This window comes from Schistocerca cancellata, chromosome 5 (genome assembly GCF_023864275.1).
Source record: "Schistocerca cancellata isolate TAMUIC-IGC-003103 chromosome 5, iqSchCanc2.1, whole genome shotgun sequence".
NCBI classification, from domain to species: Eukaryota; Metazoa; Arthropoda; class Insecta; order Orthoptera; family Acrididae; genus Schistocerca; species Schistocerca cancellata.
In genome coordinates this window covers 81,442,998-81,462,513 of record NC_064630.1, presented here as the reverse complement: position 1 = coordinate 81,462,513, position 19,516 = coordinate 81,442,998, and the positions used below count along the sequence as shown (strand labels likewise).

Here is a 19,516-nt window from a genome sequence, read left to right as displayed (position 1 = left end):
CCGTAATCGCTGGATCGTTGGATCAAGTCCCGTTCGTCAGTTTTTTTATTTATTTACTATTTATATTACATTTGATATAATGGAAAAAATACTTGTAATCAGATGAACTTTTATTAAATTGACAACGTTATTTGACGGTCTACAAATTTTTATGATCGCAAATAATATAATACTCATAACTATCGACTAGTAAACGACCAAACGCATAAAGTGATACTGAAAATGTATGGTTGTCCGTGTCTTCAAAATTGTTCGTATTTAATCGAAAAAGAACGAGAAATTGCTTCTCGTGAAGACGCTATTAAAATACACTCGATACTGCATGATCAATTATCAGCGCTGATATTTGAAGAAATGCTGCGTTATGCATGGTTTGCTTCCAAATTACCGGCTGAAAGAGAGGTTTCTGAAAATGTTAACGAGGTTTGTTTTACCACGGAAATCCTCAAAAGACATTGCGTATGTGGAAACAGCATTTATTCAATGCAGCTGGTGCCTTTTAACTTTTACGAAAAATACCATCCTGCCATTGTACTCGCGATGTCGAAAGCGACGATTAATTGTACATCTTTCGAAAGCCCTCTGTGCCGCTCAAAACTAGCAGTTAACCAGTAGTTTTGGGCTCCTTCCAGGTATAAGGGATTTCTGAAATCACGGACAAGCATACATTTTCAGTATCACTTTATGCGTTTGGTCGTTTACTAGTCGATAGTTATGAATATTATATTATTTGTGATCATAAAAATTTGTAGACTGCCAAATAACATTGTAAATTTAATAAAAGTTCATCCGATTACACGTATTTTCCCCATTATATCAATTGTAATATAAATAGTAAAGAAAATGACTGTGTTAAAAAAAACTGACGAACGGGACTCGATCCAACGATCCAGCGATTACGGGGCTTGAACGCTACCCACTTTTTTTTTGACCTATGTTACATATTTCTGTAAGTATTTATTTACATTCATTTATTATTAACAAGTATGCTGATGAATAAGACATCCACAAATTATCACAGACTTTCAAATTATCAACACACAGCTCTCAAGAGCTCAGTGCACTTGTTACAGTTCCCACTCAGTGCCATCCACTGTTAATCATCAACCACCAGAAGGACAGCATGAACGTCTTGGTGGGCGATAGTCTCTGGATCCACAGCCCATTAGAGGATTATAATCTGATCTTACTCCTGTTGGCTTCTTCCTGCTGGCATTTTCATCAGTCCCATTATTATGGGAATCTTGATCCGGTCTCTCATTTAGATGGTGACCTGGATGCGATGTTCCTTCCTGTCGTCCCAACCATTCTTGTCTTTTTTTCTCTTCTAACTCTTTCCTCTTCTCTGCAGCCTTTGCAGCTTCTGCCGCATATTTCTCCTCCAGGCGACGTCGGGCAGTCTCGATAGCGTCCTGTCTCTTGTGGTACTTAGCAGCAGACTGCCTGTCTTCCCTGTCTTTCAACCATTTATACACGTGGGGTTTGATTTTGCTCCATGCATACAGGCACAATAAACTTGCACCAAGGATATAACATCCATAGTTTTGAAGAATATCAACACCTGCAGATATGTAAGATAACAAAAATGTTGGCGTTGTTTGTTCTAACGTTTCCTGATGAACAGCGCCTTCCATACTTAAAAAAAAAAAATGGTTCAAATGGCTCTGAGCACTATGGGACTCAATTTCTGAAGTCATTAGTCCCCTAGAACTTAGAACTAATTAAACCTAACTAACCTAAGGACATCACACACATCCATGCCAGAGGCAGGATTCGAACCTGCGACCGTAGCGGTCTCGCGGTTCCAGACTGCAGCGCTTAGAACCGCACGGCCACTTCGGCCGGCTTTCCATACTTCTATAGGGAAAACTTCCAAGGGGAATTATCCAGAAATGATGTTGCACATTGTGACGAAATGATGTTGACACATGCAAAAACAAATGATATGAACATCACTTTATGCGTTTGTTCGTTTACTAGTCGATAGTTATGAGTATTATATTATTTGTGATCATAAAAATTTGTAGACTGCCAAATAACATACTAAATTTAATAAAAGTTCATCCGATAACACGTATTTTTCCCATTACATCAATTGTAATATAAATAGTAAAGAAAACGACTGTGTTAAAAAAAAACTGACGAACGGGACTCGATCCAACGATCCAATGGTTACGAGGCTTGAACGCTACCCACTCGGCTGCCGCCGGTTAATGGCAAAAACGGCCAAGCACAGGTATATACCGGTATTTGACGATCGAAATTGTCTTACGATTTTCTCAATAACGCTTGAGAAGGACGCGCTACTGCTTACACATTTTGTTGTCCTAATGGAGTAGTACGAGTGTACGAAGTTTGAAGTAAATCCGCGTTCCAAACGTCGTGGCCTCCCCTTGTAAGACAAAACAACGCACCACGAAGGAATTATCTGCATGGGACTGAATTCGATAGATGTGATGTACATGTACAGAAAAACAAACGATTAGAACGGTTCTTAGAATATCGTAGATGTAAAGCTCTGCTGAAAGGGTGCCACGGATGTCGACCAACGGGGTCCTGCTATGAAATGAAATGAAACCTCGACCACTCTCCTGGATGTTACGCCGTATGACGAGCAACAGTGAGGTTGGTGTCCCACTGGTGTTCAAGGCGTCTCCACAAAGGATACCGATGGTCTTCGGGACTCAGTTCGAAGGAGGACTCATCACTGAACACAATTCTACTCTAGTCATTGAGATTCCAGGCCGAAGACTTGTGTGAAAACTCACCGGACAACGGTGCTATAACAACCTGACTGACGCTCGCCATACCGCCCAAAGTCCACGAGAGATGGGCTGGGGTTTCATTTCATTCCATAGCAGGACCTCTTTTCTGGTCATACGAGGCATACTTACAACACAGCGATACGTCGACGATTCTACGCCCCGTTTTGTTGGCCTCCATAGAGAGCTATGCCGGGCTTACATTTCAGCAAGATAATGCCCGCCGGCACAGGACGAGAGTTTCTGCTGTGTTCGTACTTGTCAAACCCTGCCTTACCAGCAAGGTCACCCTATCTCTTCTCAGTTGAGAATATTTGCACCATTATGGGCATGGCCCTGCAACCAGGTCCAGATTTTGACGGTCTGACGTGCCAGTTGGACAAAATATGGCACGATATTCGTCAGGACGGCTTCCAACAACTCTGTCAATCAATGCCAAGCCGAACAACTGGTTGCAAAAGGACCAGAGGTGAATCAATGCGTTATTCACTTGTTCAATTTGTGAAGCTCATTCTCTTGAATAAATCATCCAATTTTTCTGAAATTGTAATCATTTGTTTGTCTGCACATGTACCGGGTGATCAGAAAGTCAGTATAAATATGAAAACTTAAGAAACCACGGAATAATGTAGATAGAGAGGTAAAAATTGACACACATGCTTGGAATGACGTGGAATTTTATTAGAACAAGAAAACCAAAGTATTGCTAGACGCGTGAAAGATCTCTTGCGCGTGTCGTTTGGTGATGATCGTGTGCTCAGCCGCCACTTTCGTCATGCTTGGCCTCCCAGGTCTCCAGACCTCAGTCCGTGCGATTATTGGCTTTGGGGTTACCTGAACTCACAAGTGTATCGTGATCGACCGACATCTCTAGGGATACTGAAAGACAACATCCGACGTTAATGGCTCACCATAACTCCAGACATGCTTTACAGTGCTGTTCACAACATTAGTCCTCGAGTACAGCTATTGTTAAGGAATGACGGTGGACATATTGAGCATTTCCTGTAAAGAACATAATCTTTGCTTTGTCTTACTTTGTTATGGTAATTATTGCTATTCTGATCAGATCTGTCGGACATTTTTTGAATTTTTGTATTTTTTGTTCTAATAAAACCCCATGTCATTCCAAGCATGTGTGCCAATTTGTACCTCTCTATCTACATTATTCTGTGATTTATTCAGTTTTCAAATTTATACTGACTTTTTGATCACCCGGTACATTGCATCTACCGATTTCCGTCCCTTTCGGATAATTCGTTCGTGGTGTGTGTGTTTTTTTGTCTTAGTGTGTGTACAACACAGTAAGGAAGTAAAATACGACAGCAGAATATTCAAAGCACACCCTCTGCCGCCGTTGTCTCTAGAAAATGCATCAAACCGAGCACCCATTGTCACAAAAATGCCTTGCCCCTCATTATACCCCCCTGAATACAAGTGAATACAAATGAAAACTACAAAAAATAAGCCGATGTTGCTTCCGTGGTGTTCAGAAATCAGTTTATCACATATAAAATAGCAAGGAAATAAAATATGGCAACAAAAAAATCAAGGCGCATATTCTGTTGCCAATCTCTCAAAATTTTCTGCAAAATAACATTACTGTTACTCGATTGATGAGAGCAAGTATTTCTCGCTACATTGCGGAGACGCGCTATCAGGCTATAAAGTATGCCAAATTCAACATTCACTTGACTCACGACGAGACGACGGGATCGCAACAATAAAAAATTCTACAGTCTTATGCCTAAAATAAAAAACTTCGAAAACAAGCGAAACATGAGCCAGATTCGTGCAGATGATACCTAGTTCGCATGGCGTGCCTTCCACAGAGTACCATTGTACTGTTTACGGTCAGTGAGCCGCCTGAGAAAAACGTTCATCGCCGTGGAGTCTCGGCCGCTGCAGAGGCTAGAAGCAGCCTCGCCTTGTGGTAACACGCACTCTCCGTGCCCCGGAGGGGACAGCCACGTGGATTAGGCTTAGATAAACAGTTGCGGCATGAGGGCCACGTCGGACGAAAAACTCTTTGATGTACTGGTGATTTGACGATACCGTGAAGAAAGATGGCGTGATCACGTGGCCGTCGGTCGTTTTGTCTACTGCTGCCGGGTCAGTTGCTGTTACTGCTGAAGGAGATGTAGGACGCCAGACCACATTCTGCTCCAACGCGACTGAGAAATATCTTGTCAGTAGTTTTGAAGCATAGCCTTACCGGTGACGTAAAACGCACATGCAGGTATTTTGTTCACATTGCCGGCCGCTGTGACCGAGCGGTTCTAGGCGCTTCAGTCTGCAACCGCGCGACCGCTACGGTCGCAGGTTCTAATCCTGCCTCGGGCATGGATGTGTGTGATGTCCTTAGGTTAGTTAGGTTTAAGTAGTTCTAAGTTCTAGGGGACTGATGACCTCAGATGTTAAGTCCCATAGTGCTCAGAGCCATTTGAACCATTTTTGTTCACATTTTCCATGTTACGGGCAGAGAGTATCAGTGAACATATTACTTTTAAGAATAAAGTTTGTTTTAGTCAAAAGGCCACGTAAATTATTTAGTTTCTGTAACGGTTTTGACTGCACTATAAAACATAAGAAATCGCGTACGTGTGGATACATAATGGCATTGCACTGAAAAATTATATACGACTGATACATCGAAGTAGCAGAAAAAGATAACAGACACATACATGTTGAGACATGGGCCATTCTCTCCTACGATAGTCATCTGTCTCTGTGATTATCACTCGTTATTAAACGTCCTTCAGCCATGCTTCTCAAGGAACCATGAACTCGTGCGAACACACTTGGCTCCCCTCAGTCTTAGTAGTGTGCATGATACACAAGCTCCTCTAACGTGTACGTGTTGTCGATGGCTTCACAAGAGGCCAATACCTTTAAATAGCCTTAATCCTAAGGCATTAGGGTCAGGTCATGCTACTGGACCCTTCTCGACGAATCCGTCGTTCGTTGAAGGTTTTTGTAACATACTTCCGTGCGAGGGAAGGTCCCCGTTGTGTGCGAACGACATCCGTTGTCATTCTCTAGTGGTAACTTCCTCAAATAGCGGGCGTAATTCTCGCTCAGAAATCGGTGATAAGCAGAGCCTATTGATTTGTTCGGCAAAGTGTGTGGCCTGATAAGTCTGTCATCCAAAAATTCTGCCCACACACTGACTGATACGAACATCAATCTGATTGGCTCGCCTCCATTCTTCCACGAGAATTTACATCTCCCTACGTATGGTTACTGTGGTAATTAATTATCTCACCCAGTGTGCATCAGACCGTACCCGAAAATGAATGGCAAGTTGTGAATAGCTGATCTTCAGCAATTCGTATTGGATTTGTCAGAATAGTAATCTGAAATGGTCTTTTCATCCGAGAATATTTTCACGCTATAAATAATGTGGATAAACTAAATGCTGGTGTGGAATTGGCCAAGAAAGACCGTTATTTAAGTCTTCAGCAGGTCGACTTCATCGCACACTTGTTTCAGCATCATCATCTACTCGGAGCAGCATTCACTTCTCCGTACTGGGCGTGCGAACTGTGCGAAGCCTAAAGCGATCCGCTTGCCCTTGTGGCCTGCAAGTCGCAACCTGCTGATCATTTTCTCAGATGTAAGCCAGCGTTAATGATTCCGCGTCTGTAACTCTCTGGAACAAGCTGCTGAACATTTCGTCAGACGGAACGTGCCGTTGCTGATTGCGTGTCTGCAAGTCGCAGGAAGCACTTGCTGATTATTTTTCGGATGGAACAAGGCGTTGATAGTGTCATTCAGTGTAAATTACACGCGCCTTTCGGTTAACACCGCTGGATAACTGTAGCATAATGTCTACCAATTTTCCCGTGGAACAATAGGACTCCATTTCACAGTTTTCGTTGTTCATACTCAAGGAATTATTAATTTTGTTCTGATGCCAGCACAACCTCAAAATGTACGGAATGGCTGATTTATACTGTTGCAACTGCTGCGTCTGACGCCAGCGCCAGTCAGAAGATTAAGTACAAAACAATGACAAACACAGCCAATGACAATTGAGCACTAAATATCAACAGGAATACAGCCAACACATCTGAGTAATAACCTCTCCCGACACTGCATTTGTTTCTGGACATGTGTTTTCAGCACTTTTCTCTAGTTTCGACTAATACTGTCTCCTGAAAGAAAATGGGATAAATGTTTTAAGTACCCTCTACAGCAAGAACAGGAGTGGTCCTGATGCTGAATTCTGTGGAAGGCCAGTAGTAATTCTGGAGAAGATAATTCATCTGAAAATTGTATCATCTTTTGCTCACTATCAGTACACGAAGTGAACCATTCACTCATTGTACATTGAAAGCCATAAAATTTGAGTTTATTCAGAACAATGTACACTGGTGTGCAAAACTTGAGAACGAAAGTGGCTGTAGGATCATGTGTCACTGTTAAGTAACATAGCTCGATGAAAATAGGACCACAGGTAGAAAGAACTGTTACAGTGTAATACAGAAGGTGACTGGAAGAAATACTGTACGAATGCATGCTTTCAGGGCGATATCCTTTAGTAAACATTCTCCGGTTTCAAGCCTCGTCAAGTGGTTTACTGCCCACGAGCTTTCGGAAGAGATCTCCTCTGCCATTGTCAAGTGGATGACTGTCGTGTGGTTGTCATTGCCGTTCTTATACAGCCGCGCAGTCGCTCGTGACGTCACTGGTGCTCGGCCCCGCACCATATATGCTAATGTTTTGGCCGCGCGACCGCCGGGCCCGCTTCAACTCCCTTAACACCGGATCCCACGCTGTACTCAGCTGCAGTCCACCGTCTCTGTTGAAGGTGTTGTCAGAAATTCTAATCTCTGCGGCCTCGTTTATCACGCTATCCCAGAAGCCATTAGTCCGTTTAATAATAGACGTCTCATCGAATGCAATTCGGTGTCCGTTTTCCAGAGAATGTTCTGCTACAGCTGACTTTTCGGGATAGCGCAGACGTAACACCTTTCATGTTCTATGCGGCGCTGTTCAATAGTGCGAACAGTCTGGCCGACATAGAACTGCCCACATCCACACGGTATCTTTTAAATTCCTGGCGTTCTGAGGCCTACATAGTCTTTCACAGATTTCATTAGTTGCCGGATCTTTGCCACAGGCCTGAAGATTGTATCTATTTTATGCCTCTTCAGGAGCCGAATAATCTTCCCTGTTGTCGAACAGCAAAACGGTAAGAATACAACCTGCTTGGTGGCTCCTTCAGAGGTCTTCTTCCTTTGAGGCTTGGATGACACTGCTTGTGAGATCTGTCTGTTGTTGTAACCGTTTTCCTTAAAAACTTTTCGTAAGTGGCTCAGTTCTCTCGGCAAGTTTTCAGCGTCTGAGAGGGTCTCAGCTCGATGTACGAAGGTCCTCAGAACTGATTGTTTCTGTGCTGGGTGATGGAAGTTGATGGAGTGCAGATACCGATCAGCACCTCAACAGCATCCACAACCACATCATCTTCACAATGGAAGTAGAGAAGGAGGGTCCCCTGCCATACTTGGACGTGCTTGTCCGCCGTAAACCCAATGGGTCTCTAGGTCAGAGCGTTTACCGCAAGCCCACCTACACGGATCAGTATCTGCGCTCCACCAGCTTCCATCACCCAGCACAGAAACAATCAGTTCTGAGGACCTTCGTACATCGAGCTGAAACCCTCTCAGACTCTGAAAACTTGCCGAGAGAACTGAGCCACTTACGAAAAGTTTTTAAGGAAAACGGTTACAACAACAAACAGATCTCACAAGCAGTGTCATCCAAGCCTCAAAGGAAGAAGACCTCTGAAGGAGACACCAAGCAGGTTGTATTCTTACCGTTTTGCGGTTCGACAACAGGAAAGATTATTCGGCTCCTGAAGAGGCATAAAATAGATACAATCTTCAGGCCTGTGGCAAAGATCCGGCAACTAATGAAATCTGTGAAAGACTATGTAGGCCTCAGAACGCCAGGAATTTACAAGATACCGTGTGGATGTGGGCAGTTCTGTGTCGGCCAGACTGTTCGCACTATTGAACAGCGCTGTATAGAACATGAAAGGTGTTACGTCTGCGCTATCCCGAAAAGTCAGCTGTAGCAGAACATTCTCTGGAAAACGGACACCGAATTGCATTCGATGAGTCGTCTATTATTAAACGGACCAATGGCTTCTGGGATAGCGTGATAAATGAGACCATAGAGATTAGAATTTCTGACAACCCCTCAATAGAGTCGCTGGACTGCAGTTGAGTAGAGCGTGGGATCCGGTGTTGAGGGAGTTGAAGCGGGCCCGGCAGTTGCACGGCCAAAACATTGCCATATATGGTGCAGGGCCGAGCACCAGTGACGTCACGAGCGACTGCGCGGCTATGTAAGAACGGCAATGACAACCACACAACTCCACACCTATAAATCCCTCATCCGCCCTATCCTCTCTTACGTCCATCCCGCCTGTATCTCCGCCCCCCCCCCCCCCCTACCTTTTACAAATCCCTCCAGATTCTTGAACGCCATGCTCTCCACCAAGCCTATTGCATCCGTCTCCCCTCCCCCACGCGGATCCTGTACGACCTAATTCCGTTCCCCCACCTCCTCCTTTTCCTCGAACGGATACAGATCCTCTACACCTCCCGTAAACTCGATCCTCCTCACCCTCTTGTCTCACCCATCCTCTCCCAGCCCCACCCGCTGCCGCGCCTATATCTCCACGTCCCACCTGCTCTCCATCTCTCCACCCTCCTTACCCTCTCCCAAGGTGGCTTCCGCCAGCTCCCCCTCCCTGATGATGCCCTCCTCCCCTCCATCTACCCCTCCTACCAACTTTGATTCTCCCACTTCCTATGTTTTTTTTTTCCTTTGGGCACCCTCCCTCCCTTCTCTCTTCTTTTCCCTCCATCCTCCCTTCCTCCACCCCTCTTCCCCCAGGCTTCCCTTACCCCCCTCCTCCTTTCCTTCCTCCCCCCTATCTCCCCTGCCCTTGCCATCTCTGCTGTCCCCTCTCCCTCTCCCACCCCCCTCCTCCTCTCTCGGCAGGTCCCCAGACTCGTACACGCTCAGTGGACATTCGCGCGCCGGAGATCATCGCCATCAGTGTCTCGTGTGTGTGCCTTCGTGTTTGTGTTTAGTGTTCTTTCGCCGTCACGCCCCACCGTTCACCTGTGCCGTCGCAGTCGCCAGTGTTTTATGCACCGTGTCAACAGGTTTTAATATTTTTTCTTGTCCAGTGTGAACGGCTTCCTGTATATTGTTTTTCTGTGTCTACAGTTTTTGCCCGCCATTTGTATTGTATCAACTGTACCTCCCTTATGTCTTGTATTGTACCACTCACGGCTGAAGAGCAGCGTACTATGCTACTGACAGCCCATCTTTGTACAAGGTGTTTAAAATAACAATAAAGAAAAAAAGCCACACAACAGTCATCCACTTGACAATGGCAGAGGAGATCTCTGCCGAAAGCTCGTGGGCAGTAAACCACTTGACGCGACTTGAAACCCGAGAATGTTATATTAATGGAAGAAATACTCCATGAGACGAATAGAAATGTCAATTTCATTCAAAGACAATAATTCACTGAAGTCTTCGCGATTTATTATAGCCCTCTGGACATTAGAAAAGCTGGACGTGGTTCTTAATAAGGCACGTGATCTCCACGGATAGTAATGTACGCTCTGCGATGTGCCCCTATGCTGCCTACAAGGTTGGTAAAGAGAACCCTCGTGGTAGGGCGTCCCATTCCTCCGCCTGCGAGGTAGTCAACTGCGGGACGATCTTTGGCGCGTGTGGAGTACTGCAATATGTTGGCTGGTTGGTTGGTTTGTGGTATTTGAAGGGACCAGTGCAATACGTCTCTCCAACGCAGCCCACATGGGCTCGAGGGGACGTAAGGCGGGGGAACGAGCAGGTCAGTCTATTCGCCCAACATCCGCAAGCTCCTCCACCTGCTCAGTTCGATACGATGGCTCATTATCACTCGTGGAAATGAACTCGGGACCGAATGCAGCCCTGAAAAGACGCACATGTGGAAGGAGTAGTGTCACGATCAGCGGTAAATGTACTGTATGAAAGATTTGGAGCTCAGTATGTCCACTCAACATTGTGCCTCTCACAGCATAACACCTGGACCATCAGACGACCTAAACCATACTCCGCAAGCCACCAAATGATGTGTGGCGGAGGGTACTTTCTGTACCACTAACTCTGCCCTCCAACCCTGTTCCACTCGCGAACAGCACGTGGGTGAGCCTCTGCATTGGCTCTAATTCCTCAAATTTTTTCCTCGTGGTCATTAAGCGAGACGTATGTGTGGAGAAGTAATATGTTGTCCGACTATCCCATGAAAGTGATCTCTGGAAATTTGAGTAGTAAATCTCTCCGTGATGCACAACGCTATGTTCGGCATTTCTGGCCATAACCTCACATAGCCAGACGTGGGAACATGTAATGCACCCAGGCATTACCACCGTTTTGGTGGTCCAGGAGGCATAATATATATAGGCCAAATCTTTGAACACGCTACACTCATCGGTTAATGTTATTGTGATAACGCACTCCTTCCTCAAATGCGTCTTTTGGGGATGCATTCGGCCGTGACTTCATTTTTATGGATGACAATGCGCGACCACATGGAACGGCACAGGTGGAGTGACTCTTGGAACGAGAGGATATTCGGAGAATGGATTAGCCCCGAGTTAAGTCCACGAGTGGGGTGTGTTAGAAAGACGTATTGCAGCAATCCACGTGCACCATCGAGCATCCAGCAGGTGTCAACCACGCTGGTGGAGAAATGCAACGAACTACCACAAGAACTTCTTACTAGCCTAGTGTCCGCTTTGGGAGCACGTTACAGAGCACTCATTGCCTTCGTGGTGATAACATACATTACTAAGAACCATGTCCAGGGACATTCATGCCTTGACGTGAATTAAATGTAATCATTGTCTTTAAATAAAAGTTCTGTTCGTCTCATTGCGTAATTCTTTCAATTACCTTCAGTTACTCTCCGTTACCTTCTGTACTACATGTAGCAGTTGTTTCTACGTATGGTCCAAGTTCCACGGAGCTATATTACTTGGCAGTGACACATCATGCGAAAGTTACTTTCGTACTTAAATTCTGCACACCATTGTAGTTTGTGCAGTCGAATGCTTAATTCTCGTACATATTATGGCGAAATTCTGTCATTCAAATGGTGGAGAAATCTAGAAGACTAACACAAGAAAACTATCACGCAAGTCAGTTCCTTTTGATCTGTACCGTGGTAAAGTCTAATACAATAATGGAAGTACCTAAGGTATGAAGTCACTTATCAGATTGCTACGCTGGGCCCCTTAACTACCACAAAGTATGCAGGCCAGCTAAACACTTGTAGGCCCCACATATGCGAGGCGAAACTGTTACGTTCGATGCTTGCCTGACTGCCAGCTTTGTGGATTCCTGTCACTTCCTGAGTGTCTGTACACCACTGTATCATACACTTCTTAGAAATTTATGATACCGGGTGTCGTTTAAAAATGTCGGTAACATCAGAGACGAAAACTGTTGCAGTATAATTTACTCTTACAATCCCTCACCAGCTGACGGGATGTCGACTGTAACGTTCCTGCCTAGGTGACTGCCTAGTGAGTCCATGATAATGCTACGAGTTTGTCACTATACAGTTAACTATCATAGGGGACTTGCATCGTGTAAAACCACTCCACGTACTTACTTATACAAGTAAGCTTCAATCCTGCGTCCTTCCTCAGTCTGTTGTTCCGTTTGGTTTATTTATGATTCCGTACTGAAGCTCCATTGCAGGGTGCTGGTAGTGGCAGGTAACAACAGCGCACAAAGTCCTGGATGGATTTCTTTTAAATCGATTACAGCGATTAATGTACTCTCAAAATGCCTATAAAATGTCCGGGATGGCTTTTTTAAATCTATTACAGCGATTAATGTACTCTCAAAATGCCTATAAAATGTCCAACTTTCAAATTAGTTGAAAGTTATATTGAACTAGTAACAGTTAATGCCATGAATTGTTTTATATTTGAAACTTGTATCGATCGTAACAGATCACCATCAGGCAAGACTAGTTTTATAATCTCAATTTTTCCTTATAGTTCCAACCATGACATACAACTAAATTTATGCTTCGAGGAATAACGTGTTAGAAACGTCACAACCAGATACAAAAACATCTGTAATATCTGCGAAAAGAAAACATGACGCTGTATCATAAATACACCAATGATGGCAATATTATTAAAATACTAGCTGACAAATCCACAATTTACTGGGTATTCATTTTCCAATTTTCTATTAGAAACAAAAACAAAAAATAAAAAATAAACTGTGTTTTTAGTGTAATACCGAAAGTATTTCACAGTATTTGTGGAAACGCCTTTGAAATTATGCAGTAGACTCTGTGTGAGATGATGCTGGCAGTTTCTGTACGGTGGGCACAGCTGTTTCATGTGTCTACAACACGATTTTGTAAAAGTCTCTGTGGCAACGCCTCTTCATAGCTCCATAGACGCCTAGTTTCACCTGTAGCTGTTTGCGCTTCCAGTTGAAAGTTCTCAACAGCGCTGCCAGTTGTCAGATTTCCTTAAGTTGACTTGACTGTAGGAGTGTCTTAGTAGTAAAGAATAAGTGTATTAAAACTTCATACAAGATGCGGCAATTTCTCACATCTCAATGTATATTGACGTCATATATCTTGAAATATGTGTCGTACAATCGCGTATTTCAGTAGGTACATTCGGCGGCATATGTGGATACTGTCTGCGAAATATTTTGCGAACAGAGTTAGCAACAAAGAAGAAACAAATTTAAACGTCATGCATAATGCGGGAATTTTTAACGAGTCTCATTGCGAATGACAATATCTCGTGGTCTATGTCTCACATAATGAAGTAATAAATGTAAACGTCATGCATGATGCGGCGGCTTAACACATGTCTTATTGTTTATGGTGTCATACGTACTGAACTATGTAGGCAGATGGTTCTTTCCCCCTCAGTGATTGTTCCCTGAAGCTAAGGGATATGTAAATCAAGTCTGGTTGAAATCGGCCCATTGGCTTAAGAGGAGAAGTATAGCATGCGCGCGCGCGAACTCACACACACACACACACACACACACACACACACACACACACACACACACACACACACATTTTTATAGTATGTCTGGATGGTGTCCCATCCTATATTACTCGCTACTGTGTCGCTGTAGTTCTCGCTAGCACGGAACGAGCTGTAGTTCTTTACGACCAAATGCTGTAAATAATTTTACGTCATGTGTCGATATTTGTCAAATACACGTGGTATTGCTGTAGCGAAAGTAAACTATGACAGGTGTGATAGAAGAGAGTCACATTCTGTCACTGAAAAAAAGAGGTCGCGGCCTATTTATTTTTTTTTTAAATCACAAAGTTACACTTGCCACGTGGGCTCACTAAAGAAGTTGTTTTACTATCGGTGGAGTATGCTCAGCTTTGTCTCTTATGCAAAGTTAAAACAGGTAGACATGAGCATAAAAATGCAAGTCTACGTCAGCGGACTTTGTTTACAGTGATGACGTACCTGTGTGTTGGATCTGGAAACGTAGTAAATTCCTGCGCAAATGTTCTTACGTTGTCGTAAACAGTAGCTACTATCCAAGCTTGTACTGTATCTGTAATGACTAACTCGTCGATTGATGTAGATCCCGATGTACAGTGAGCGTAAAACTCTAATCTTCTTTAGTTCTCTCAAATTGTGTAAAATCACAAATGTTTTATTCCCAGAAAATTAGACTGAAAGAACGGATTTCAAAGCTCATACTCGTTATACTGCTCATGGTACTCAAGAGTTTACCTGTATTGCTATGGGAATTTTTCACCAAGTAGGTACCTCAATTTATCTCCAAAAATGTTTCGAAGTGATGTAACTTCGGTTTCAATGTAACAATTCGTTTAATTAATTTAATACTTGACTAATGTCATGTTAGAGCACTTACCATCGCTAATCACCAGCAACAGAGGATGAACCTTTGACTATGCCAGCCACTCTTCCTGACGAAACGTTAGAAAAAAATCTTTAAGCAAACGTTGGCCGAAAATCCCGAGACAAAAGCCAACAGACAATATGTAACAAGTGGCGACAAATGTCTCGACAATTTTGTAATGAACATAGAGTTATAACACTCCGAAAACGGTTGCGAGTGAATAAATTTTAGTGCCTGCTTAGAGAGAAAAAAAGTCCCTCATTGAATGAATTTCGCTCGCAGCCGTTTGCACTTCGCAGTTGAAAGTTGGTAACAGCGCTGCTAATTGCCAGAGATGTACTTACTACGACTCGGTTGTAGGTGGTACTTCACGATGCGCTCCTGACGCCAGAGAAACGAACAATGTCACATAAGCTAATTTACGGTCTGCGAAATGTTTATCTTTTCCCTGTTTTATTGAAAAGTTTAACATTCCTTAGTTATCTAGTGTAATTCAATGCGGACAACGTGGAAAAGCCTAAAATTTTACTTCTATGGCCTCAGGGGTTTCTGGCGTTCTTAAATTAAACTAGATAACTAAGGAATGTTAAACTTTTCAATAAAAAAGGGAAAAGATAAACATTTCACAGACCATAAATTAGATTACATGACACTGTCGTTTCTCTGGCGTCAGGAGCGCATCGTGAAGTACCACCTACAACCGAGCCGTTGTAAGTATATCCATGGCAATTAGCAGCACTGTTGCCAACTTTCAACTGCGAAGTGCAAACGGCTGCGAGCGAAAACAGTAGCCGTCTATACAGCTGTGACAACTTTGAGGCGTTGTTACAGAGACGCTTATGAAATCGCGTTATGTGACTGGATGAGGTAAACGCGCGAATCTATTGCGCCCAGCCCACTGCACCTGCAAAGGATGAAATTACGCCGACTCAATTATAGTGCTTGAACCACGTAACGCATTTGGTTCCTTTCTAGGCACGCATCCAGTTAAACAACCTACAAGTAGTATTGTTGTGCAATAGTGACGTAATGGTGATTTCGTTGACGCACTGCCCTGGCTTCCCATTGTGCTGAATATTAACGCCATTTCACTGGTTCAAATGGCTCTGAGCACTATGCGACTTAACTTCTGAGGCCATTAGTCGCCTAGAACTTAGAACTACTTAAACCTAACTAACCTAAGGACATCACACACATCCATGCCCGAGGCAGGATTCGAACCTGCGACCGTAGCGGTCGCTCGGCTCCAGAATGTAGCGCTATTTCACTACAAGTGGCTAGTGTGGTACAGTGCCAAAAGCCTTCCGGAAACCCATAAATACAGAATCAATTTGATAAACCTTGTCGATAGCACTCAACACTTCGCGCGGGTAAAGAGCTAGTTGTGTTTCACAAGACCGATGTTTTCTAAATCGAGTTGACTGTGTGTCAATAGACCGTTTTCTTCGAGGTAATTCATAATGTTCGAACACAATATATGTTTCAAAATCCTGCTGCATATCGACGTTAATGAGACGGGCCTGTAATTTAATGGATTACTCCTACTACCTTTCTTGAATACTGGTATGACCTGTGCAACTTGCCAGTCTTTGGGTACGGACCTTTCGTCGAGCGAATAGTTGCGTATGATTGTGAAGTATGGAGGTATTGCGTCAGCATACGCTGAACGGAGCGTAACTGGTATACCGTCTCGACCAGAAGAGCCGCTTTTATTTACTGATTTAAGTTGCTACACTACTCCGAGAACGTCTACTTCTACGTTATTCGTGTTGGGAACTGTTCTTGATTCGGATTACGGAACATTTACTTCATCTTCTTTGGTGAAGGCATTCCGGAAGGCTGTGTTTAGTAAGTCTGGACTCGCATTCGGGAGGACTACGGTTCAAACCTGCATCCGGCCATCCTGATTTAGGTTTTACGCGATTTCACTAAATCGCTTCAGGCAAATGCTGGGATGGATCCTTTGAAGGGGCACGGCCGACTTCCTTCCCTAATCCGATGGGACCGATGACCTCTCTATTTGGTACCCTACACCAAAATCAACCAACCAACCTTGTCTAGCGATATAAATTTGTTGTTAGTTTAAATATTGTCTGTAAGTAGCTAAGTTAGAATATTATGGGTTTTGAAATAAATCCTAACATTAAATATGCGAAGCAATGCACTGAGTTTACAACAAGAGCTCCCATGGAAGGAAACGACATGAGTTTTATCCTCTCTGCAGCATCGTCACCTTGTTGTCTCTCTTTTGAAGCATCTCGAGTTCAGACTCGTGTATTATCTTATCATTTATGCAAAAATGATTGCCATTTATGGAGGCAGTTCGGCGAAATATATTCACATCCTTCTTAGTTTCTTTATTATCAAGCCGTAACTTAAGTAATCATCTTATCACTGCTTGGAAATAAGCTTTCTTTTGCTGCTCTGGATGGGAAGAATTCTGATGATCAACGGCATTGTTGTAAGCTTGCGATAAAAGTCACATGCCTTACTAATGTCAATGACAGTCTTTCGTTTGACATTTATCAGCCTGGCATCCCCATTTCGTCCGATTAAGTTTCTGTGGTAGATTCTTTTTAAATTGTTCCCAGCTCATACTCTAGATTTTTAATGGATGTGACTGCGCCTGGTGATTGGCAATGTTTGAGTTATGCAGTAACGGATCTAACAGCTTATGGGAATGGAACCACGTGAAGTCTTCGAAAACAGCAATTGTCAAATATGTCACCCGGCTGCATTCCATTACACCTACATCTACATCTACATACATACTCCGCAATCCACCATACGGTGCGTGGCGGAAGGTACCTCGTACCACAAATAGCGTCTTCTCTCCCTGTTCCACTCCCAAACAGAACGAGGGAAAAATGACTGCCTATATGCCTCTGTACGAGCCCTAATCTCTCTTATCTTATGTTTGTGGTCTTTCCGCGAAATGTAAGTTGGCGGCAGTAAAATTGTACTGCAGTCAGCCTCAAATGCTGGTTCTCTAAATTTCCTCAGTAACGATTCACGAAAAGAACGCCTCCTTTCCTACAGAGACTCCTACCCGAGTTCCTGAAGCATTTCCGTAACACTCGCGTGATGATCAATCCTACCAGTAACAAATCTAGCAGCCCGCCTCTGAATTGCTTCTATGTCCTCCCTCAGTCCGACTTGATAGGGATCCCAAACGCTCGAGCAGTACTCAAGAACAGTCGTATTAGTGTTTTATAAGCGGTCTCCTTTACAGATGAACCACATCTTCCCAAAATTCTACCAATGAACCGAAGACGACTATCCGCCTTCCCCACAACTGCCATTACATGCTTGTCCCACTTCATATTGTTTTGCAATGATACGCCCAAGCTCGCATCTCGTGGTCGTGCGGTAGCGTTTTCGCTTCCCACGCCCGGGTTCCCGGGTTCGATTCCCGCCGGGGTCAGGGATTTTCTCTGCCTCGTGATGGCTGGGTGTTGTGTGCTGTCCTTAGGTTAGTTAGGTTTAAGTAGTTCTAAGTTCTAGGGGACTGATGACCATAGATGTTAAGTCCCGTAGTGCTCAGAGCCATTTTTTTTTGTTACGCCCAAATATTTAATCGACGTGACTGTATCAAGCGCTACACTACTAATGGAGTATTCAAACATTACGGGATTCTTTTTCCTATTCATCTGCATTAATTTACATTTATCTATATTAAGAGTTAGCTGCCATTCTTTCCACCAATCACAAATCCTGTCCAAGTCATCTTGTATCCTCCTACAGATCACTCAACGACGACACCTTCCCGTACACCATAGCATCATCAGCAAACAGCCGCACATTGCTATCCACCCTATCCAAAAGATCATTTATGTAGATAGAAAAAAACAGCGGACCTACCACACTTCCCTGGGGCACTCCAGATGATACCCTCACCTCCGATGAACACTCACCATCGAGGACAACGTACTGGGCTCTATTACTTAAGAAGTCTTCGAGCCACTCACATATTTGGGAACCAATCCCATATGCTCGTACCTTAGTTAGGAGTCTGCAGTGGGGCACCGAGTCAAACGCTTTCCGGAAGTCAAGGAATATGGCATCCGTCTGATACTCTTCATCCATGGTGCGCAAGATATGATGTGAAAAAAGGGCAAGTTGCGTTTCGCAGGAGTGATGCTTTCTAAAGCCGTGCTGATGCATGGACAGCAACTTCTCTGTCTCAAGGAAATTCATTATATTCGAACTAAGAATATGTTCGAGAATCCTGCAACAAACCGACGTTAAGGATATTGGTCTGTAATTTTGAGGAGCCGTCCTTCTACCCTTCTTATACAGGGTGTTACAAAAAGGTACGGCCAAACTTTCAGGAAACATTCCTCACACACAAAGAAAGAAAATATGTTATGTGGACATGTGTCCGGAAACGCTTACTTTCCATGTCAGAGCTCATTTTATAACTTCTCTTCAAATCACATTAATCATGGAATGGAAACACACAGCAACAGAACGTACCAGCGTGACTTCAAACACTTTGTTACAGGAAATGTTCAAAATGTCCTCCGTCAGCGAGGATACATGCATCCACCCTCCGTCGCATGGAATCCCTGATGTGCTGATGCAGCCCTGGAGAATGGCGTATTGTATCACAGCCGTCCACAATACGAGCACGAAGAGTCTCTACATTTGGTAACGGGGTTGCGTAGACAAGAGCTTTCAAATGCCCCCATAAATGAAAGTCAAGAGGGTTGAGGTCGGGAGAGCGTGGAGGCCATGGAATTGGTCCGCCTCTACCAATCCATCGGTCACCGAATCTGTTGTTGAGAAGCGTACGAACA

At 43.8% G+C, this 19,516-nt stretch overlaps 1 protein-coding gene across 1 annotated transcript; it reads right to left on the bottom strand.

The window, feature by feature from the left end:
* Positions 1 to 1,103: 1,103 nt before the first annotated feature.
* Positions 1,104 to 1,635, bottom strand: LOC126187606 (selenoprotein S-like). The gene has a single exon (XM_049928795.1). The coding sequence runs from the start codon at positions 1,632 to 1,634 to the stop codon at positions 1,104 to 1,106; it is 531 nt and encodes a 176-aa protein (XP_049784752.1). The 5' UTR covers position 1,635.
* Positions 1,636 to 19,516: the final 17,881 nt, after the last annotated feature.